This window comes from Emydura macquarii, unplaced genomic scaffold, assembly GCF_026122565.2.
Source record: "Emydura macquarii macquarii isolate MOO-44397 ecotype Brisbane River unplaced genomic scaffold, CSIRO-AGI_Emac_v2 contig_1644, whole genome shotgun sequence".
Classification (NCBI taxonomy): Eukaryota; Metazoa; Chordata; order Testudines; family Chelidae; genus Emydura; species Emydura macquarii.
Genome location: NW_027131781.1, coordinates 25,871,930 through 25,895,630, shown reverse-complemented (window position 1 = coordinate 25,895,630; position 23,701 = coordinate 25,871,930). Strand labels below are relative to the sequence as shown.

The 23,701-nt window shown below is 47.1% G+C and overlaps 1 protein-coding gene across 2 annotated transcripts in view; it reads right to left on the bottom strand.

The window, feature by feature from the left end:
• The window catches only part of CELF6 (CUGBP Elav-like family member 6), a 180,057-nt gene that overhangs the window by 18,577 nt on the left and 137,779 nt on the right, over positions 1-23,701 (bottom strand). The window contains exons 10-12 of one of the 2 annotated variants that reach the window (XM_067555986.1): positions 17,818-17,898; positions 16,618-16,761; positions 6,404-6,559 (exon numbers count right to left, since the gene is read on the bottom strand). In XM_067555986.1, the coding sequence (XP_067412087.1) occupies positions 6,432-6,559; positions 16,618-16,761; positions 17,818-17,898 (353 nt within the window). In that variant the 3' untranslated portion in view covers positions 6,404-6,431. The remainder of the gene's footprint in view (positions 1-6,403; positions 6,560-16,617; positions 16,762-17,817; positions 17,899-23,701) is intronic. The other variant, XM_067555987.1, reaches the window with a different exon arrangement.

The window sequence follows — 23,701 nt, the reverse complement described above, 5'->3', positions numbered from 1 at the left end:
CACAAGTGGAACCTTTAGCAGTTTTGGCAGAGATGCCCAGGACTCATCTGTAGAGTTGGTAACTGTAGGGCAGGGCTGGGTCTCAGTGGCTTATTCTGCCACCAAACCTCTCAACCTGGCTCATGTTCACGGCACTGAATTCACTGAACCATTCAGGAATGGCTGAGGTCATTTTAATCCTCAGCCAGCTTTTCGCGTTTCCATGAGACATGTTGCACTGATTCATTTAGATTTGTTTTCAAAGCACCTCTTTGGCTCCGCCTCCCCTCAACGCACAACTAACACCACGGCCTGAACCAAATCCCTAGGCCCAGCCACCCTTATACTGTGGGGAAGTTTGGATCCAGATCTCAACTCACCTGGCCTCTCTCTCTATCATGGGTTGAACCAAAGCCCTGGAGCCAATCAATCCTAACCTTTGTGAAAGTTAAGATCTGGACCTAAGCTTAGTTGCCTGTTGGGCCCCTCTTCACTCAACTACCACTGTTGTACAAACTAGCAACCTGGCCCATGTCCTAGCACTGTTTTACAAAGCAGCAACCTGGCTCATGTCCTATCACTGTTTTACAAAGCAGCATGTCCTTCAGGAACTATCTATCCAACGTATTTATCTGGCCCCCGTAACCACAGTGTCTGAGCATCTCTTGATCTTAATCCATGTACGCTCACAGCACTCCCCCGAGGTCGGAAGCTGTATTATCCCCATTTTACAAAGGCTAAATGGGGCAAAGAACTGGTCCCAAGTCCCCCAAGCGCTGGGCTAGCAACTTAACCGCAGGACAATTCTCTCTCTCCAGTCAAACGGATCTGGGAAGAGGTATATGAAGTACAGTTTGGGGAGCTGCAAAATATATCCTTGCACCATTTTCAGGATGATGGTAGCACCTCCATAGCAAGAGCACCGGGCCTGCTATCAGGGCTGTTTGAAAGTTTTTCACAACAAATTTTTTCACAACTTTTCTCATTTAAAAATGGCCTTTCTATGAAAATGCATCAGTTTGCAAAAAATCACCAGTGCTATTGAAATTGTCCATTTTTTGCTGCACTTGTAAAATCAATATCTGAAATGTTATCCAATTTTTAATCAAACCTGCTCTACAATCATTATTGACCTTTTTCGTTTCCAGAAAGCCCAGGTTTCAGGAAGAAAATGTGCCTTTCAGTAAACAAAACATTTTGTTAAGGATATTAAAAAATGCTGCAGAAAATTCCATGGAAAAGGGATAAGGAACGAATCCTGCAAAACGGAAAGAACTTTGGAATCTTCTGTGAAATTGTTTCCCCATTCTTCAATCAGCTCTAATCATTGCTGGGATGTGGAGAAAGAAAAGCCCAGTCAGACGCAAAACTCACTTGCGAGAAGGCTCAGCCTGCATAGCTATGAAGGTCACCCAACAGAGCATCTGGCATCCTGGCGCTCCACGGTGAGTAGAGAAGCACTACGCTGTGTACCCAAGAACGAGGACATACCGGGTTAGATTTTCCAAAAACCAAGTGCCTAAGATCGGCTACAAAATAGTCTTGCACGCTTGCAAGGCATACTGCACACCAGCTGTGCACTTGTATGTGCAGCTCATCATGTGAGGTGTGAAACTGACTGATTTTCACACACAATTCTCTCGTTGGGCATATAATGGGCCTACTTTTGGCTAATCAGTACTTTCTGCTTATGAGATATCATCCACGGAGCTACTAATTGTCTGGCATATGAGGAAAGTCAGAAAAGCATATGCCTCTTTCCCCTCCAAAGTCTTTCTATTCATGAATTCCCAGTGCTGCCTTTGTGCTTTCATAACAGCTCATCTTGATGAGTCACTGGCCCAGCTTCATGTTTATATATTTCAGTATTACCAACCCCAAGCATTCAAAAATCATGAGGCAGACCCCATAAAATCATGAGACTGGCTTACAAATCAGGAGATTTTTTTTAAAACTGGAGTGCTTTTAATATGCTTCCTGTTCTTTGAGCAGTTTGGGTACACTTTGGTTTTGTTTTCAAGTTTTTCTCTGCAACCAGAAGGGCTAGAAACTTTTTTTTTTAAATGAAAGCTGAGATTTTCATCGCATCACATGACTCCAAGAGTTGGGGCTTTAAGGAAAACATCAAAAAGCACCAGACTCTTGGTAAAAGCCTGAGGGTTGGCGCTAGTGTCTTTTGTAACACTGACTGCATAAAAACAACCTCTCTTTTTTCCTGGAGGGGTTGGTTGCAGAGGACATGCTTATGAAAGTCAGAAACTAATTATGCTGCTTTGAGTCAGGTCGAGAGCAGGCAGTATTTATTCCTGCTTCCCCAGGCCCAGCCACCCGGGCTGGTCCTTGGTCCTGATCTGCACAACCTCCTGCTTCTCTCCCAGCTGGCTCTTCCAATAGACCTTGCTCCGGAGATACAACAACCCCGTTGTATCAGTCGTGGTTTCCCCACACAACTCTGCAAATTGCACTTTAACGCTGGCAGCAGCCCCTCCTATTATTCCTGTCCTGGACCCATACACCCAACTCTGTCAATGCACCTCAGTCTTGATCTGCAGCTCCCTTTTCTATTCCACTCTTAGTGCCCACTTCCCTTTATTGTTCTGCTTTGATCTGGACCCACAGTGCCTTCTGCTATTGCAGTCCTGGCCCTTCCCTCATCAAGGCTTGCCAATTGCACCAAACTGCATTGTACTGCAGATAAACATCTCCAAGGGAGCACAATTGCTAACCATTTGTCACTGTGCCCTAATTCAGATTCAGGTTCTCAGGTCTCCAGAGTGGAAAGGGTCAGCCTATAGTTCGCTTCCTTCTTTTGGAATTAGTTTTCCAGTTCAGCAATCTAATTACTCTCTTGTTGCACTTTTGCATCTTTCACCAAGCAAACACAAAAGCCAGGTGTATTTAGCTATGTTTGCTTAGATGTCTGGGAAAGACATTGTATGGCAAAGTCTGCTGAGGTCTTGTTTCTTATAGTCTGTCTGATTGTCCTTACATGGACAAACCAGCTAGTCCTGACATTATGAATCACAGGGCATCAAGGGAATTGGTTAAAAAAAAAACCTGTGCCACTGAGAACTATTTTGGAAAAGTCTCAGAAAGCTGGGATGGTACCAGAAGAATGGAGAAAAGCAAATATAGTGCTGATCTTCCAAAGCAGAAAAAAGCATGATCCAGACAACTGACGCCCCATAAGATCCATTCCTATTCCTAGTAAAATCATGGAACAAATCTTGAGAGAAAAAAAAATCACTGGACTTCTAGTGTGTTATAGGACCATAACAGGCAAAAATCAGCATGGGCCAGGAGCCCCTTGCAGTACTGCTCAGATGGTGACTTGTATCTTAGTGGAGGAACAAATCCAGGAGTTGGAAAAGATGATACTAAACTTGCAAACAACTATTGAGAGAGGGGGCATTACTGGTCATGGCAGCAGCATGTATCATTGCAGGAGTATTGCACACACTTTTTTAGTGCAAGATGGGAGTGCCTTGGGGTGTGTGTGTGTGTGTATTAGGATGACCAGATAGCAAGTGTGAAAAATCAGGACGGTGTGGGGATAATAGGCACCTATATAAGAAGAGCCCCAAATATCAGGATTGTCCCTATAAAATTGGGACATCTGGTCATCCTAGTGTGTGTGTATATGTGTTACAGAGCTGAGCAAATAATTGATTTTTCATTTGGGGAGGGGCCAAACCAAATAATCGGAAAAAATATTAGTTTAGTTTCAAACCAAAACTGAATTATTTTGGTTTCTCTCACCAAAACAAATACTGAAATTTTTGGTTTTGGATAAAGCTATCCCACCTGAAACTAAATGAAAAAAACTGAAAAAAAAAGTTTTGTTTAGTTCTGGGGGTGTATTTTTATCCAAAACAATTTTTTCCATTTTATTGTTGAATTTTTCACCATTTTTTGTGCTTTTGAAATAAGTATAGTTAAACTTGGAAACAAAATATCACTTCAAAATGGAAAGTTGAAACATTTAATTTTAAAATGGTCAGAATGAACTGTTTCAACTTTTTTTGGGGAAAAAAATTCAATTATTTTGCTGGCCAAACCTATTCACTAAATTTAACCTGAAAAGTGCACGGACAAATCTACCGTTTACTGAAAAAATTTCACCTAAGTCGAGAGAGTGTGTGGATGTGTGTGTGACAGAGAGAGGTGGAAGAGCTTTGGTGTGTGTGCAGATGTGTATGCTGGGAAAGCCTGGAGAGTATGTGTGACTGCGTGTGTGTACTGAAAGAGCCTGATGTGCATCTCAGCTATGCTTGTATTATACATATGCGCGCGCACACACACACACACACACACACACACACGAATGAATCTACCAGCCAACTGTTTGCTAATTTTGGGGTGTCTCCCAGGGGGTCACTATTCATGTACTTCAGTCTTCTTGATGGGAATCACGCCACAACTATCCACCTTAGCATAAAATCCCGCCATCAGGCGCTCCACCCTCCTCTGCTCCATCTCCCTATTCAGATGGTTGGAGCTAGTTTCAAGTGAGAGTTGTGTCAAAGAGGGAAAGCATGCCAGGAACTCCTTGTACAACCTCAGCCATACTGTGAGGAGGGGCTACTCGTGGCCTCCCTCCCACTCCCTATGGAATAATGATCCTGTGGCAAGATGGCCTGTGGTGCTAACTCGGTGCACTACGATATCTGCTCGTGGGACCCCCTCTCCCTGGAATGCCTCTACCAGCCCAAGTGCATCTGTATGTGGAGCTGGAGGAGGAGATATCCTTTCCCCATTTCAGCTCAGCCCATCCCCTGAACAGCACAGGCTGTTCTGCTGATGGCTGGTCTCTGGGTGACCTATCAAATGTCACTTACATTGGAATGGGTCTGTCTCTGGGACGTGTCTTTTGAAGCAGGGAGCAGATGTAGACTGCTGCACTACAGGCTGCAGGAAGGTTGCGTAGTTGTACCCTACTGCTGAGTGCAGCAGGTGGCGACACAATGAGAAAAGGTGGGGCTGGTGAAAAATTACTTTTTTTATCTCAAAACTGGTTTTTGACAGAAATTTGGGGTTTTGACAACCTTCATTTTTCTTCAGAAAGCATCAGATTTCTGAGGAAATCATCAATTTCGAAACTATGCAATTTCGCAACTATGGAAGCCCCGGCCAAACAGCTCTAACAGAGGGTCAAACTGCTGCATCCCCCAGCGTTAGGAAAAGGCAGAGAATAGGCCCAGTGTCGTTATATGAAGACTGATATGTTCCCATGAGGATTAGCGCAGCCCAGTGTCGCTCCTGAAGAGCCACAAACTCCTGACTAACAGGATGGCAGTCCACAAGCACCTCCAGTCACTATGTCTATGTTCAAAAGAGTCACTTTGGATCCAGGATTTCGGATACTGATCCAAACTCACCTAGTTCCTTGGCTTGGCCGTTATCTTAGAAATCGGGCAAGAAGAGGCTTTCTCGCTAGATTTCTCCCACTATTTCCTAGTTCAGCTAAGCGGGGAATACAAGTGCCCCAGCTATAGGCCAAGAAGCAAATCATGCCTGAAAATAAAATGGGAGGAGCAAAGAAAACTTGAACAGAGCTTTTTAAACCTCTGAAAGGGCCTGGGGGCTCTGCTCCAGTTGCATTTGGGACGGGCGGTTGATGGTGGAGCAGCGGCTGGATTTAACTTTCATTTCCCGAGCCGTCCAGAGTCGGGCAGCTGGAGAAATAAGGGTGGCAATGCACCACACCATGCCAACCTTATTCTCACGCTGCTGCTGGCAGCAGCGCTGCCTTCACAGCTGGGTGCGCGGTCAGCAGCCGCTGCTCCCCGCTGTACCTGCACACCGGGGCAGCCAGAGTCCAAACTACAGATTCTCTACAAAAAGGCAAATCCCATGTTTCCCTGTGTTTTTCTGTGACAAACAGATTTCTAGGATCCCTGTGGGTCAGGAACTCTGCAATGGTTTGTGGTTGCATGTGATCCACACAAGACACCGTGGTGCTAGCCAGCGCGGAAGGCAGCAACGATAATAACAAGATCTAGCACTGAGAGATCTCAAAGCACTTAAAAAAGATGGTAAACCTCATTATCACTATTTTTCAGATGGGAAAACTGAGGCCCAGAGAGGGACAGTGACTTGCCCAAAGTCGCCCAGCCAGTCAGAGGCAGATCTGGGAGTGATCTCCCATCTCTCCTGAGGCCTCATACGGCGACCTAGCCTCTGGACCACACCGATTCAAAATCAGGTCCAAAAGAATACGGCAGAACTAAAAGTGCAGCTCTGATAACTAAGTTATAGGGAAACTGGTTACGGCTGAGCAGGTCCAACACTTTCCCACAAACGGCAACGGGGCACAGATCAACAGAAGCCAGCGCCATCCTGGTATGAACGGCACAACTGGAGATGCCATACTGTCCCCTGGCTTGTACCACGGTTGGGGCAGTCTGGTCTGCCAACGCCTTACCTGTTTGCAGGGCCAGGGTGAGCAGGGGTCAGTAGGGTCTGTTGGCGTCTTTTGGCCGCTTTAGTTGGACCTTTAGCCTCTTCATGCCGATCTGGAAGCCGTTCATGGCCTGAATGGCTGCCTGAGCGCTAGTTGGATTGTCAAAACTGACGAAACCTGGGGGTGAGGGGAGGGGTGAGAGGGGGGACGGAGAAGGAAGGACACAATTCATCACCAAGTGCACCAGAGACCCTCTCCGCTCCTCACTACAATTCCACTCCACACATCCACGCGTAACTGCTGGGCAAGAGCGAAGGAAACACCCAGCAGGCTCTGGTGCAGGGGGGGGGAGGTGATGCTGTGAATCTTGTGACCACAGCCCTCTGCGTTCAGTAACCCAGCCCCCCAAAACGGACGTTTCAGATCATGCTGGCTGGCTTCTGACATCTGAGACGTTAATGGTGGAAGCCACCTGCCCTCACGTTGTGCATGATCATTTAAGGGTCAAAATTCAACCTTAGATGTGCTCACAAAAATGTGGGCCTCCTCCCTGGCTTTTCTGCTTTCCCTCCCCTCGCCCCTGGGTGGATCGGATGCCATCACGCCACGCACGTTCTCTCTTTACGCTCTCCTTGTCTCCTGTCCCTCACCTGCCCCTACATTTTTCCTTCTTTCCCCCCTCACAACTGCCTACTCTGCACATTCTCCCTGTGTCCCAACACCCCCACAGTATCCCTCCTGCACCTCGTCAGAATCCTTTCCTGCACCCCACATTATCCCTGCGTCCCGTCTCCCTTCTGCTTCCCATATTCCCCTGCACCACCTGTGTTTCCCTTCCACTCCTGTCCCCTCGCAGTCATTTGAACCAAAGGTATCTTGGCTTGAGTCCCATTGGAAACAACGGGAAGTGCCAGCCCATCCTTACTAGGGGCACGCTCACTTCCACATGGAAAAGCGCCGCTATTTTGACCATAGGCCTCCTGTGGCTTCCATCCCATTTAATGTAATGGCGGAGGGCAGTCATTTTGAAAAAGGGTCAGTCTTTCCAAAAGCTACAGCTGCCCCTCGCTCCCAAACACAGCCCCCAAGTCCTACAGTGCCCTACGGCCTGAGGCTAATTACGAAACAAGTCCCGCCCCAAAGAAAACAGACTTGTAGGAGTTCAAAGGAAAGCATTGTAAAGCAAAAGCCACAGGCTTTGCCTTGCCCTGCCCCTGTCACGGAACGGAGGGATGGAGCCATTAAAGAAGAAAACAACTCACTTTTAACTCCAAAAGGTTTATGCTTCCGTCACAAAGGATGTCTGGGCTGCTGTGGATATAATCAGATAAACATGCCACCACCCTGCCAAGCCGTGCCCCACAGCTTGCACTGAACTAGATGCCCTGAACTTTGGAGGTGTGAGAACTTTTTTTCCCCCCACCCAATTCCTGTCAGTGCTGCCTCTATCTCCAGCTCTGAGGCCAAAGCACCACCATGCTGGATGACAGATGTCCCAGGCTCTACTAAAAGCAGAAAATACAGTACAGGAAATGCGCCTTCTCCCAAGACTTCTAGCCCAAATTTGCAAACACCAGAGGGTCGGATAGTTTAGTGACAGTTCATCTGCGAATGAGAGATGGGCCGAAAGATGACACTCCATGTCTACACACCCCAAATTATGGGAGGATTTGGCTCTGGAGTTTTGTAAACGGGCTCTATTTTTATAACCCAGGATATGTAAACCTCTCTGAATTCCCAGAGTTTGAGCTCTGGGACCTGTTTCTCTGCCTTGCCATGTCATTTATGGCTGTGCAAAGCCGGTGTCCGGTGCCGCCACTTAGATTCTGTGGCATTTTGCAACCACTTTGCACAGGAACAAATGACAACCCTGGGTGCAACACAGTCAAGAACCAGGCTCCTGGAAATGTATTTGTCCTAATCTCTGCTGTGGACTCTTTTGAAGTTTGCCCTTTGCTAACACAGCCCTTCCTGCACATTCACGCAACCAGCTCCAATCTTTGCTGGGCTTTGACAGCTCCATACTTGACATCAACCCAAGAAACATAGCCTCTCTCCACGGGTACAGTCTCCAAACCAACCGCCAACTGCTCCAGCACTTCAAAGAGTCGTCTCCCCGCAAAGCAACCCATCACTTCCCCACTTGGCTGGCAGACGACTTCAGCTAAGTCCAGAAACTGCGAGAGACAGCACAGGGTGCCTCGAACCTCCTGAAGTACCAGCCCTAGTCCCAGGAGGCTGATGCAGTGGTACTGTACATTTGAAAGGGCTCCACCTGCCACCGATTGCAGTATTTTTTTCTCTCTGTGCTAACATCTGCTGCAATAAAAAAGTAACGTACGGTAATAACCTGCAGAGTGACAGTGTGCATGACAGCTCCATTTGTCCCTGCATCTCCTGGGAGCTGGCAGCCCGTCCCAGCAGGAGGCCATTTTAATTGAACATACCATTTTCACATCCCTGAAAGGGGGCAAGTTGAGGGAATGGATACTCCCCTTTCAACAGATTGCAGGTGGCAACTTTGTAATTATTTCCTCCTTTCCTTTGAGCATCGGGAAGAGGCTCCATGGAGCAGCAGCGGCCATTAGCAGAGCAGTGCTGGGGGTAGGAGGAGTACAGAAGCGGCAGCAGCGGTGGTAATGCTATGAGAACTGCAGCACAGCACAGCACAGCCGGTCTTATCAGTGCCAATAATTATCTTCACAGCACCTTCCATCTTCGGATCTCAGCGCACGGCACAACCACGAATGAACGAAGCCTCATCTTCATACCAGTGTGAGTTAGTGAGAATCGGTGTCATTCAACAGGTGGGGAAAAGGAGGCAGAAAGAAGGGAAGTGTCTTAACCCAGGTCACGCAGTGAGTCACAGTCAGAGGTGGGACTTGAACCCACATCTTACCGCAGTCCTTTGTTTGAATCACTAACCGGTGCTCCAGCCGCAGGGATGGCATTTGTGCAGGTCCCTTCAAAACGCCCACTGAATACAGCATGATTATGCTGCTCCGACTAAGGTGGCCATCCATGCCGAGTACCAATTTTGATTGCAAGCTGGCAGGACATTAACCGTGTCCTGCACTGACTTTGGGGGAGATGCAGCGTCATCACGCTGTGGGGTTTGCCTGAATGTGTGCCGGCCTTTGTATGACACTGCCTAAGAAAGCGATGCTTGCATTGTGACAGGATGACGCTGGCACGCTGGGGCAGTTCCGTCTGACCCTCTGAATATATGACTTCAGCAGGAAAGAGTGGGTGTGGCTTGCTAAGACAGAACACAAACCAGGGCTGTTATGTGTCCCTTTATAGTTAAAGGGTGGTACTAGACACCACAACCATACCACACACCAGCACAACGCCTAGAGCAGCTGTAATCCCCTACGGAACGCCCGGTGGGCACGACTGGCCTCTATCTTGCCAGTTAAGTCTAACACTGATGACCACCTTGTACCAAGAATTATTAAATCCAAGATAGGTGCTAGAGGGATTAGGAGGTAGGCTATTGGAATGCATCTGTCACCTCCACAGCATAGCTTCAAAGGCAGCCCAGGTCGATCGCAGCTGTAAGTTGTTCCCATCTGGTGTACCATCTCCCCAGTGAACATCACCACCGGCATTAGTTGAGCAGAGAATTGAACAGGCCTGCAGAGTGACCCATCGTCTCACCTGCCGATGCAGCTGTTGGGGAGACAAGGTGGGTGTATTTTTGACAGTGGCCACAGCCCAGACCTGAAGCGCGTTGCCAAGGCGCAGGACAAAGGACGCCCTGTGTGTGCATGTATGCTTGCCCTGTGAATTCAGAGGGCATGCCTGGGTTCAATGCTGGTTGTCTGGCACCTTGCCCAAACAGGATGTCCATGAGAAAGAGAAACTGACATGAAGGAGAAACTCATGTCCCCACTTCCAAGGTAAAGGACTAGCTAAGCATAAAGTGCTGTGCGCACTTTGACAACCAAGTGAAAATCCAGAGGGACACAGGACATAGCGCTTACACATAGTACTTAAAACCCAGCGCAAGGAAGACTAACGATAGCATATAAGAGACGCGGTCTCAGGCATGGATTTGGAAGAGCTAGGCCCAGCAACTTGGTGTCGGTTGAAACAGTCAGGTGAACTTTCTAAGGTTTTTAGGTCCACTCAAGTCAATCACCGACATTTTCACGGTGAGATCACAGAAAAAGGCCTTTCCAGGGGCACCGGTGGGTGTACGAACAGTGTTAGCACAGCTCATTCAGAGTGGGTCTCCAGCACCACCTTGGAAAGGAATCCTGGCTAAGTCCACAGCACTGCCTTACCTTTCTGTAAACCCCCTTTCCGTCTCGGGTCACTCGGGGGAGCAGGCAATGTTCACCTGGGTGACTGGTGGTGTCAACAGGGAAGGAGATCCTGAGTACCCCAGTGGTGACGTTAGACAGGTGGGAATCCTCTATCCACTCCTCTGCTGCCATCCTTGTACTTATAACAAAATGAATCCTGGTGGTACCTGCACCTGGCTGGGCCCTGGACACATCCACTGGTATGCCTTGGGAGCCTCCCAGGTATAAACCTGGGCTAATCTTTGCATGGGGCTAACCCAAAATACAGATTATAAACTCTCTGCAGACAGTACACTCTCAGACACACCCTTACTTAACACTGTGGAAAAACACTTTCAAAACAGTTTAGAAAAACACAGAAGGGACCTCCGGAGGTCATCTAGCCCAACCCCCTGCACAAAGCAGGACTAACCTCAGCTAAACCATCCCAGCCAGGGCTTTGTCAAGCTGCAGTTAAAAACCTCTAGAGATGGAGATTCCACCACCTCCCTAGGTAACCCATTCCAGTGCTTCACCACCCTCCTAGGGAAAAACTTTTTCCTAATGTCCAACCTAGACCTCCCCCACTGCAACTTGAGACCATTACTCCTAGTTCTGTCATCTACTACCATTGAGAACAGCCTAGCTCCATCCTCCCTGGAACCCCCTTTCAGGTAGTTAAAGGCTGCTATCAAATCCCCCTCATTCTTCTCTTCTGCAGACTAAACAAGCCTAGTTCCCTCAGCCTCTCCTCATAAGTCTTGTGCTCCAGCCCCCTAATCATTTTTGTTGCCCTCTGCTGGACTCTCTCCAACCTGAACACATTATTTTTGCAGCAGGGGGCCCAAAACTGGACACAATACTCCAAATGTGGCCTCACCAATGACAAATAGAGGGGAATAATCACTTCCCTCGATCTGCTGACAATGCTCCTACCAATACAGCCCAATATGCTATTAGGTTTCTTGGCAACCAGGGCACACTTATGACTCATATCCAGCTTCTTATCCACTGTAACCCCCAGGTCCTTTTCTGCAGAACTGCTGCCTAGCCCGTCAGGTCCCCAGTCTGATATGATATAATAGATGGAGAATAATTAAAATGTCACAACCACTTTAAGTCACTAGGGGGCACTTCGACAAATCGATTAATAAATGCCGGTAAAAGTAGTGAATAAAACGTAACCAGTGTTACTACGTTTACCCTGCCACCACTTACCCCCAGAGTGGGACACTCCTCTTAATTTCCGAGTTCTAGACACTTGCGTGGGCGCACTTGAAGATCTTGAAGCCGGGGACTGTAAAGGGCTGTGGGTCCAGGAAAGCAGTCCAGCCAAGGCAACATGGGACAGAGGAAACCTAACTTGCAAGTTAGTGCAAGCTGCACAGACCTCTGAAGATGGGAGCTGTTATAACCAGAGGTCAGTAACCCTGGATCCTGGTCAGCCAATAAGACCACTTGGTCTCTTCTCACACTCAGGCAACCCCAAAGAGTTTCTTCACTGTCCCCCTTCCCCTGCAAGCTCTGCCCCACACAAACAAGGCAGTGGTTACTCCTTGCACTAGGAGACCAACTTGGGACAGGGGACTTTTACCCCCAGACTAACCCCTGGGAGCCCTCCTGCTTCCCCGACACGCTCTTCGAATGCATTGTGGACCACACTGCGCCAGAGGGATTGTGCAGGTTCCACTGCATGATACTAAGAGCTCACAGTTACCTGTGCATCACCGTCATGGTCTTACGCACTGTTGCTGCAGCCGTGCTGGTCCCAGGATATGAGAGAGACAAGGAGGGGAGGAAAGACCTTTTATTGGACCAACTTCTGTTGGTGAGAGAGACAAGCTTTCGAGCCACGCAGAGCTCTTCTTCAGGCCTGGGAAAGGTACTCAGAGAGTCAGAGCTAAATACAAGGTGGAACAGATTGTTTAGCATAAGGAGTGAACCCATATTTCATGGAACCATTCAAGGTGAAGTGGCCTGTTAACACCCCTCCAGTCATGGGGGGAAAGGAAGGGGAGGAAGGCAGCTTGGGGTGGGGATGGGGGTTGTTAGTAGATTGTTGTAATAAACCATGAATCCAGGGTCTCTGTTCAGTCCATGATTTTTAGTGTCTAGCAGAGTTATGAATTTAAGCTCCAGGCTCATCTTTTGAAGGTGTTACACAGGTTTCCTTTGAAATGAGGACCAAGAGGTCAGATATGGAGTGATCGTTGTGGGATAAGTGTTCACCCACAGCTGATAAGTGTTTTGGTCTTTTATCATTTTCCTGTGGGAGTTCATTTGAGAACATACTTACACAGTTGTTACTGGGGCAGTTAGTGACTTGGATGAGGTACACCACATGTTGTGACAGGCTTGTGTAGGACTCATGGATCTTGAAAGGTGTGTTGTGTGGGGTGTTTATCATCATGGCAATGGAGAGATGTCTGCAGGCCATGACCTTGGCATTTACTGGTTGTCATGGCATGCTAGCATCTCCCACTTCTACACCAGCACGAGATGCCTCAGAACTTACCCAGACACTCTCAACAGTGCCATGCCGCTAAACCAGGCTTACAGAAAAGGCTCTTGATTCCTCGCAGGGCAGGCCGATGTGGGCAACAGCAATGAGGATGGCTTCTGCAAGTTATAAAGACTGTACCGAACCCGAATGATCTCTGACATCTGCCAAGTTGCATGCGACATCACCAGGGCAGGACTGTCAGCCTCTAGGACCAAACGCTCAGTGGTGTAAAGTTGGGGTTACTCCATTGATGTCAATGGAGCTATGACGATGTGTATGATGCTTTAGTTGGGGTTGGTCCTGCTTTGAGCAGGGGGTTGGACTAGATACCTCCTGAGGTCCCTTCCAACCCTCATCTTCTATGATTCTAACTGAAGATCTGGTTCCTAAAGTCTTTCATGCCAGTTCGAAAGGTTCATTCTCCTGTGAAGAAATGGTACCATCCAATGTCCATGTAAGGATGTTGCTAAGTATGCCAAGTTCACTGGGCAGGATGTACCCCCCTTTGTTCAATGATGTACTGCTTCAAGGATGTCCCCTTGACTTCAGTGAGTTGCTAAGGGGTTGCCACAGTACGTTTGGAGTGGAAGACCAGCAGCAACGCATCTTCCCACTGTGTCGATAGCTTATACAAAAGGATATGTTCCTAGCCCCGTTCCCAGGATTCATCCCAAGAGTAGCATAAGCCCCGGGGATAGAAGTCTATAGACATGATGCGTCTGTGTTTAGTAGCTGGCCTGAGACACTAATTGTGTTTTGAACACAGCCGTTTACTGGGTTCAGGTGTGCCAAGGCTGAAAGCAAAGATAGTTGATCCCACGCATCACAATAACAATATTTCACAACTCAAAGCTTTCCAAAATGCTTGATAGACTAAACCAATGAACTACAGCCACCTCCGGGGCACAGCACAAGTAGAGATGACAGGGGAGATGGGCACCCCTCTCTCCTGAAGCAAAGGACCCTGGGATTGTTGGTATACACACAGAAGACCTTGAGTTTTAAGGTCGCTATCCAAAGCAGGCTGGTCTCAGTGTAGCAGCCTCAGGAAGATGATGGGGTGAGTTGAGTCTGGGGGAGGGAATCGAATGGGATCATTGCTGCTTTGGCTGTGACACTGTCTCCCGCTGGGATAGCTGCATGTACCAGGCCAGGATCTTGTCACAACTCTTAGGAGTACAAGATTCTGAAACAATCCGTGACGCCTGCCACCTTCTTTTGGCTGTAAGCTGAGTGCTGAGTAGGAGTGCAGGGAAAGGGGATGGCGACAAGTGAACAAACCTCCAGGAGAGATGCAGCATGAATTGCTGAGATGCCTGGGAAGTGAAAAGTTTCTCAGCACCTGGGGCTTCTTGCTACTTACTCCATTTCCATGACCTCTGCCCTTTTCACAGGGGCTTCCTAGTGCAAGCTGTTATGACAAACACCTACCCTAAGTTCCTTTGATGTTACGTACCTGTACTTTGATTACATCTATCTGGCCCCCGTGACCATAGGGGTGCCTGGATTCTTTAATCTATTTAGCCCTCCAACACCTTGTGAGGTTGGTGAGAACTATCATTTCCATTTCAGAGAGGAGGAGTCGAGGCACAGAGAGACTAAATGACGTGCCCAAGGTCACACAGCCTCCATCCCCTGCATACTGTCCTAGCACCCTAGCCACTGGACCATCCTATCTCTCTTACTGGACCAGTACCTTGTGCTGAGTTTGCTCAAAGGAATACCAGTCCTTTGGATCTTTTGGCCGGATGGGTTGGTTCAGGCCTGCAACAGCCATAAAATAACTGGGCTGGAGCATTAGTTAGTGTAAACTGATATAGCTCCATGGACCTCAACGAAACAATAGTGTTGTACTCCAGCTGAAGTGCTGGCCCAATGTACGCGTACAGATACACGATGCTGTGCTTGCTCATGGCAAGTGAAATCAGACAGACTTTCTGCCGTGCCTGCATTCTATGTGAAATGGACCTTGGACACAACTCTCAGGCCTTCTTTCTACATAGCCCAGACGACCGTGTACAAAGAAACATTCAATTGATCTTGATGCTACGCCCGTCGACTGAGCAGGGCCTGGCATGGGATAAACACAGGGTTAGGGAGTTGACGTCAGGGTACGTCCGTCCGCTAAACAAGACTTCACTGTAAAGAGGACGGCGTACACGTCTTCACACAAACTCCACACTCAAGTTTGTCTTTGCCCCAGCTCTGCAGGGGTGTGGAAGCTTGTGACATTTTACCTGAAAACATCTTTTCTTTCTTATTAATATACTTTTCTGCCCACCTAAAAATCCATGCCTTGTCCAAAACTTAGTAACTGTGCAGGTCAGAGCAAAGGACAGGAAACATTCTCTGGGATAGTATCTGGAACCAAGTGCTACCTAGCTTATCCCAATTCACTGGGGGTATCTCTACCAACCATCCATCCACTCTCCTACTAAGCTCATCACCGTAGTATCTGTCCTTCTAGTCTTAACTGGACAGAGGTATTCACTGCCCTCCAGTTCCCTTAGCCACCATTGCTCGTTACAACCTCAACAAACTGTGTTGAAGCATCAGGCTGCCCCACTGACTGATGGGAATTGCAGTACTTTGCTCTACACACTCTTTTCAGGGCAGACCATTGACTAGAAGGCCAATGCACAACATCCCGCTCAAGTCCTGGTACCTATGTAAACAGTGCATGAGATCTTAATGAGAAGTGATTTTGTTTGCTATTTTCTTCAGGCCAAAGTCTATGCGGTCGGCACAGTTCAGGCATCATGTAGTTTTCCTGGGAGTAGAAGGGGTGAGGGACGGAAGGGGGTGGAATGAAAGGAAGGAAGCCCTGGGCATAACATTTTACCAGTTTCACTTTGCCACAAAACCCTTCGTGTTTGGGTAAATTTCATGTGGCAAAAATCAACTTTTATCCATTTGTAAAGATAACATCTCAGCCTGTGGGACCTGCAAGCAACCTCCCAGAACAGGAAAGCTCCTGTCCGAAAGGAACGCACTAACACACCATCTCATGCCCATTGTACAGATACCCTCCTGCAGAAGCCTACCTATGAGTTTTGTTGCTTCTTTAGCGGTCAGTCCTTTTAGGCACATTTCCAGCCTATTTCTGTACTAGTCTGGACATATTGATAATGATGGGGACTGCAGAGGGGACGCAGGGTCTAGTCTCTCTCCTATCTGTTCAGGCAGCAAGTGTTCATTTGCTGATTGCTTTGTGTGTAACTGGAATGGAATTGAAGAAATGTACCATGTGTTTCCCAAATAGCTCAGATTTGCTAGTAAGCCTGGCCACTGATTGGCTTAACGGGCTCCTTAATGAAGCACAGCAACACTATGCATCAAAATGATCTTCCGTGTGAAATGCAACAGGGAATCCAACTATCCAAAGAAGCCAATGTTGCAAAACTCCTGCAGGGAAAGATGAGAGCAGATTCTTTGGTACTTACCAAAGCATTTACTTTGGTTGGTGGCACGGTCAACAAAGACTTTGGCAGAGATGACGTTGCCAAAAGGCAAAAACATTTGCATGAGCTCCGCATCTCCAAACTCCTGGGGCAGGTGATAAATAAACAGGTTACATCCTTCGGGACCTGGGATAACACACATGCACACACAAAGAACAGCCACCCATTAGCAAAGAGGCCACGTGTGTCTTCCTCCTCTTTCTCAGACTTGTGCAGTGTACTGCATCTGAGCTTTCATTGCAATGAGCATCTTCAGCCTCTTAGTCATCTATCTAGTAAATCACTAGTGCATCCTTCTGTCAATTCACCTGTCTACTTCAAAATGTGTCCAGCTACCCGTTACTCCAGTCACCCAGATGGCCCAACATTGCTTTGCCTATCTCTCTGCTGACATAGCCAGCCATCTACACCCACAAATTTCTCCCTACATCTCTAGATCTTTTCATTTAACTGTTTGCCCATTCATCAATCTAAATGTTCACTTAACAATCCATCTATTCCTTTCACCAGTTCATTCAGATCCCTTCATATGCCCCTTGTCCATTTGTCCATCACCCCCACTCCACCTCTCCATCTATGTTTCCTCTCATCTTCTTCTTTTCATTTTTTTCATCTACCTTTCTTGGCATGTTTCAATCTCCCCATTTCTCTATTTGCAGATCGCCTACCACTCATCCATCCTCTCCATTCATCTATATATCATCCAACCATCAAGCTCTGGAATTACATGAAAACACCTACCACATACCACTGAGTGCTACCGTTAATTCTTCTCCTTCTAGGGATAAGGCTGATTTCCATTAAGCATCTCTGGTAGCATGGCCTTCACTCACCTACCTCAACCTGGGAAAATAGACCCCCCCCGGATATTTCCTTTCAAATGATAGGACCTGCTCATTTATCTCCTGTCCTGGAAATGTTTCCTTCTCAGACTTCCTATGGTCTTTAAAGCAGCAAAATCTAACAGCACTCACTTACCTTTCCTTTTTAATGGTCTCTCTTTCTCTCCCCCCTCCACACTACGTTACTGACCAACAGATCCCACACTTTTAGGGCTGCTCCCCCACCCCAGAACAGCCATACAGCTGTACATGTGACCAGAGCACACGCCCACCTAAATGAATTCATCCTTGTTTATCAGGCAACTCAGCCTGTTCCCTCCAGAACACTGCTCCTCCTTACCTTCTCTCTGCTGCTGCGGCATGATGGGTGCTTGCTGGGGAAAGGACTGGCTGATAGGTGCATAGGCGGCTGGGTATGCTGCTGGACAACAGAAAAACAAAAGGGTCAAGTTTCCGCGCTCCGCTCGGCTCCGTTTAGACGGCACAAAACGTCACCCCCCAGTGAACAGTTCAGACACACCCAGGCCTGCGGACCACATTGTCATGAGCACTTTGGCTTCTCTAGCTGGGCTCAGCTTGGAAGCTGCAGGAATCACTGCTAATCTTGCCCAGGAAGCTGCTTCTGCTTCGTCCCCATAGCTCCTAGTCCTACGCCCGTGACCGCTATCGTGTGGGATTCAGACAGGAGACAGCGTGTGACAGCACACAAAAGAATTCACACTTTATGATGTGGAAAAAGGGGGAGCGGGACGGGCTGGGGAGGAAAGAAAACTCTTGCGCCCATGGGAATGAAAGGTCCCATAGAGCACTGGGGTTCTGCAAACCCTGGGGGACTTCAGGGAGAATCTTTCTTGGATTTTACGTCCCACCTGAAGCAGTGCAGGGCCCACCCAGCACCCTAGGGCCATATCCCCTCCTGACCTCAGCCAGGGATCAGTTTATATCCCCAAACATGGTGGATTATTTGCTTCCACCCAATCCCCTCTCTGTCTGGACCAGCCCTATGAGAAGTACATAAAAAGGCTTCTGTGACCAGGTCCGGGCGTCCCCAGGACAGTTTTATTCACAGTGTGACTTCTCAATACTGTGAAGTTCATCTGAAACTGCTGGGCTGGGCATTCAATTACCAAACCCGGCAGGGGCTCGGTCTTTCCCCCTTTATGTAATCCAGGAAAGTGGCATTTGCTGGACATTTTTTGCTCCTCATCAGTACAACCACTAATCTGTCAAGCCCCTTTCTCAGTGCGACACTGAGCAGGGAACGAGGAGTACAGAGGAACCATTCGCCCTGGGTAGCAGGTCAGTCAGTGAGATGGCTCGGTGAACGAACTCGTAAAATAATAAGAATTCCCCCACCCAGTCCTAGAAGTGGAATCAAACAGAAGCATTTTTGAGGTTCAGAACGGCTGAGGACTCCTCCGAACTTTCCTCCCACCCTCCCAGAGAAAGATGGGAGTGGTCCAGCCATTCCTCCATCCACATACCCACCACTATGTTGCCGGAACCCAACCACTCCTTTCTGCCATGGCACCTCTTCACTAGGGGAAACCCAGCAGTTTGCTCCCCCATTTATAGGGCCTTCCAGGGACATGGGTTCCTGCTCCCCATGGGTTCTTGTAGGGGTAACGGGGAGGTCCTTGTCCCTCTCCAGGAGCTTCTGCCTGGGGTGATGGAAGGTTGCTTCTTGCTGTACCATACCAGCTGGCTGACAATGCACGCATGTCCAAATCCTTCTTTTACAAACAGACAGGAGCTTTCTTTCCACAATACGGGCTTCTGCTGGTTCTCTTTAGCTCGCACTTCTATCCTGACTGGAAATGAGCATGCATCAATCGTCCCTGGAACACTTTCTCATGCTTTCCTGCACGTGCTGCTCTTTTCTTCACCCCGTTGATACTGAACGTGATTTTGCTCATCTCCATAGCTGATCTGAGAATCTGTTTTAACTTTCAACCACTTTTGCTCAGTGCCTCTGCCCCTCTGGGTTCTGGTCTGGCTGGGAAGCAGAAGCATTTGAATACAATGAAACAAGCTGTCCTGGTGGTATTTCTGGTTGGATGAGAAGCAGGAAGAACTTTAAAGCTACTGAAAAATCCTGTTCTCATGAGATTTATGGTCTTCTTTGCAGATCCTTGTAATCATTTGGAGGTGGCTCAGACAGTCTCAGAACTTGTGGGGATTTATCCAGATTGAATCTCTGATGTCTCGGAGATTGGCCCATTGTTACTGGAGGAGACTCCACGTCCCGCATTCTTTGCATTCAGTGCTCAGCTGATCCTTGGAGGCCTCTGCCGAGATTGTATCATCTATCAATTGGTATTGCTCCAGACATCCAGTTCATGTCAGTGCCTCCTTCCCATGGTGCCTGACTCTGGTCTCACATTGGGTTAACCCCAGGTAGCTCCACTGACTCCTGATTTACCTCTGTTTCAGTGAGATCAGAAACTGGCCCATACATTTAAGAGTGTGAACCTACACACAACCTGGTCACTCTATTCTGAGACATTTGTGGTATGACGCTGTCCATGCTGAATAACAAGCACAGAGGGGGCAGCGTGGTCTAGTTGAGCAGTCATGGGAGGCAGATTTGCTCTACAATTGACCTGCTATATGACTTGGACAAGTCATTTCTCTTCTCTGTACCTCTGTTTCCCCTCCTACCCTTTGTCTGTCTTGTCTATTTGGAATGCAAGCTCCTTAGGGATGGTAGGTACCATCTCTGACTATCTGTATGTACAGCGCCTAGCGCAATGGGGCCCGATCACAGTTGGTGCTCCAGTTGCTGCTGTATGACATGGAACAACAACAATGAACAGGGGCAAAAATCTGTGCTGGTGTAAACCTATTTCCCATTTCAGATATATTCTATCTGTGCAATGACTAGCTCTCAGTCCCACCAGTCATGCTCTGCTCAATTGTAGGCACTGGCTCAGTGCTGCAGTGTGTTTTAGAGTGCACGCTTTTAACAGAAATGTGTATTTTTCTGTATTAGGACAGAAAAACTTAATTAATTGGATTAAATACCCTTGAGCAGCATTTTTTTTACAGCATTATTTCTGCAGAATAAAAAGAGGGCCAGCTGCTATTTCCTTCTCTGGAGAAGCTCTGAATAGCACATACGAATTGTCTGGAGTGAGGGGTAATTCCAGACATGTTCATTATAATACAACAAAAGGAATCAAACCCCACAGCTTACAGTCAATTCCAACAGTCTCTTTTCAATGTATTGTGCAAACTTTTTAGCCATGTGATTCCCTGTAGCAGGCTGGCAGAGAAAGCCCCACTCTGTCAGCAGATGATGGTCCTGCTGGAAAGTGTTATGTGGGATCTGCTGATTCAATGAGGAAGGTATTTCCTTATCCCTCCTAGATATTAGGAAGGTAGGAGGAGCTTTCTAGTGAGAGAGGACCAACAGAGCGAGCTGAGCAGAACTTAAGGAGGAACTTGGGAAGCAGTAAGCAACAGGAAGAAGACTTATGCCCACTTCTGTGTTGTTTCATCCTTGCTATAAACTCATTTGAAGTAAATAGAGAAACACTAGGGATGAATTTGGCTTGCAGGGCCTGATCCCTATTTTGATCTCAAGTTACTCCAGATTTACTCCAGTATAACTAAGAGTAAAACCCATCCCTTAGTTTCTATGTAAATAATCATTTTCTTTCTCTCTTTCTTTATTATTGCTCTTTCAGGATCAGATCATAAATGAAATCACTGGAGTTACACTGATTTATATCAGCTGAGGATCTGGTCCTCAGTATTTATACAGCATCACCATGCCCTCCTCAAGGACACTTTCTTTAGGCTAAATAAATAAATACAGCTTCTTTAGTCTTTTCTTGCTGATGGAATTCTCGTGTCTCTGTATCACTTTGGTTTCCCTTGTTTGCATGTCTATCTTCTCAGTATCTATTGTAAGAGAGCAGAGACCAGACCTGCATATGGTATGCCAGATGCTGTCTCACCTCGGGTATAATACCCCTGCAGTGTGCATAACTACAGTAGGCTTGGAAGGATTCAGTTTTAACCAGGAAATGTCTGTAACCAATTAATTCTCCCCCATCCAAAAAACAAGTGAAGAATGGTTCCACTGGTGATGATTAACATTAAAAGAGAGCAAATTTTTAAAAATTAAATTAAATGTGAAGGCTGAGAAGTGTGTGTGTGTGAGAGAGAACAGGCTTTCCCACCTTTCTGCATGTAGGTCACACACACTGTATTGGTTCAGCATGTAACTCCTTCCTAGGATTTGGTTTTATTTACAAACAGAATTCCAAGTGAAACAACAAAAAAGCCAGCCTAAGCCTTCTTACCAAGATAGGCAGCTCCCAAGATTCATCCCTGGGAGTTGCTCAGCCCACACCCTATATCCTCTTTGACTAGAGAGACTCTTCCTCTTCCTTTGTGTCTAGGTGGGGTAACAAGCCAGTTGCAACAGTGAGCGAGTAGAACCATTCAGAAAGGCAGGATGGTTGTGTGCTTAAAGTACTGGACTGGAATTCTGAGACCACTTTCCAACTCTATCACCCACAGACTCTCTCTTTGGCCTTGAGCAAATCACTTAAATTTTTCTGCTCAGTTCTCACCTATAAAATGAGGATAACAATACTTTTTTTTGCCTGTCTTGTCTAGCGGGATTGTAAGCAGTTTGTGGCAGTAACTGTCTCTTACTATGCATCTGTAGAGAGCCTAGCACAGTAGGGCTCCAATCTCAGCCTCTACATGCTACTTCTACTGCTACTAAGAGTAACTCAATTAACCCTTGCCCCGCAGATTAAATACCTGCTCGGAGGGCGAGGTTTTTCAGGCAAACCCTGCCTGTCTGTTAGAATGTATGTGAGAGACTCTAGTAGCATCCCATAATGCTTAAAAATGAACTATTACGTTTAGAGCTGATCAGAAAATAGCTTTTTTCCCCACTGAAAATTCTGGTAGGAAAAAAAGAATCAAAATCTGAATATTTAGGCTGAAAACCAAACGGAAATATTTGTTTTTGGACATGCCACTGTATTGCCTCATGGGAACTGTAGTTCAAGTGCCACATGCTCCCAGCGTCCCCTATATCCCAGGCTCCCTGTTCAAACTATATTGCCCATGACGCACCAGGGTGAGGGGAAGTGGTGCATCCTGGGAGTCCCTGGCCATGGTATGTGATGGAGGTGTAGTCCGGGAGGGGAGCCTGGCCCACAGAGCAAAGAGGAGACGTGAGGTGCCTGAACTACAATTCCCATGAGGCACTTCAGCAGCATTTCCTTACAGAAATATTTCAGTTTTCAGGCATTTGGTTTTAAGCAAAAAAAAAACCAAACAATTTTTTGGTGAAAAACAGGCACATTTTGCAAAAAATTCCATCTAGTCAAAATCCCGTTTTCTGGCAAAAAACAATTTCAATGGAAAATTTTTGATCATCCCTAGTTAAATTATTATCATCAAAGCTCATGACGATCTTACAACATGACTTTATTTCTGAGTCTGTGAGATTCCCATCTCCTACAATCACCATCTTTTGAACACACCGGGGTTATGAATATCTGAGGGTTTGTTTTTTTTCAAATTTCCTGCTATTACAAAAATGTAAACTGGTAAAAGAAAAAAACAAGTCCCAAAAAACCCTTCAGGAAAAAAAGCCCTTTGATATGATCAACAGCAAATAAAACCAGAATCTTCGCAAACCTAATTAGAACCTCTTCTTTTTTTCAAGTGATCTCCCACCAAACTCCCCTACTAGAACGGTACTGACCTGACCTTCAACCCAATTGACTCTCTATAGGAGCTCATATTGAGTTGGTTCTCCACCATTACCCCACATCCCTCTCACGCTCTGTGGCTGCTTCTTTCTCCCTAGCAGTCTCTTAATGTATATCTGTGCTGCGAGCGAGCTGTCCGCTGCTGAATTATCTCAGGCTTATTTGCATTAAAACTTTCATCCTACCCACCAGTATCTTAAATTAACCAGTGTCCTGGGGTATAGGCATGTAAATGAGCATGCCCAACTCAGAATTATTTCCTGGCTTCATTGCTGGGAATGGAGCTTTTTCGGGAACAAGCAGAAAGATCAGGGTCTCACCTCTGCTCTTTTCTGGGTTCTTTGCAAGACACTTCCCATTCTCAGCCTCCTGAGAATGCACAGATTTTACAGCCAGAAGGGGTCATTGACATCATCTTTGTAGTCTGACCTCTCACACAATTAAGGCTAGAGAGTTTCACCCAGTGATTCCTGCACTGAT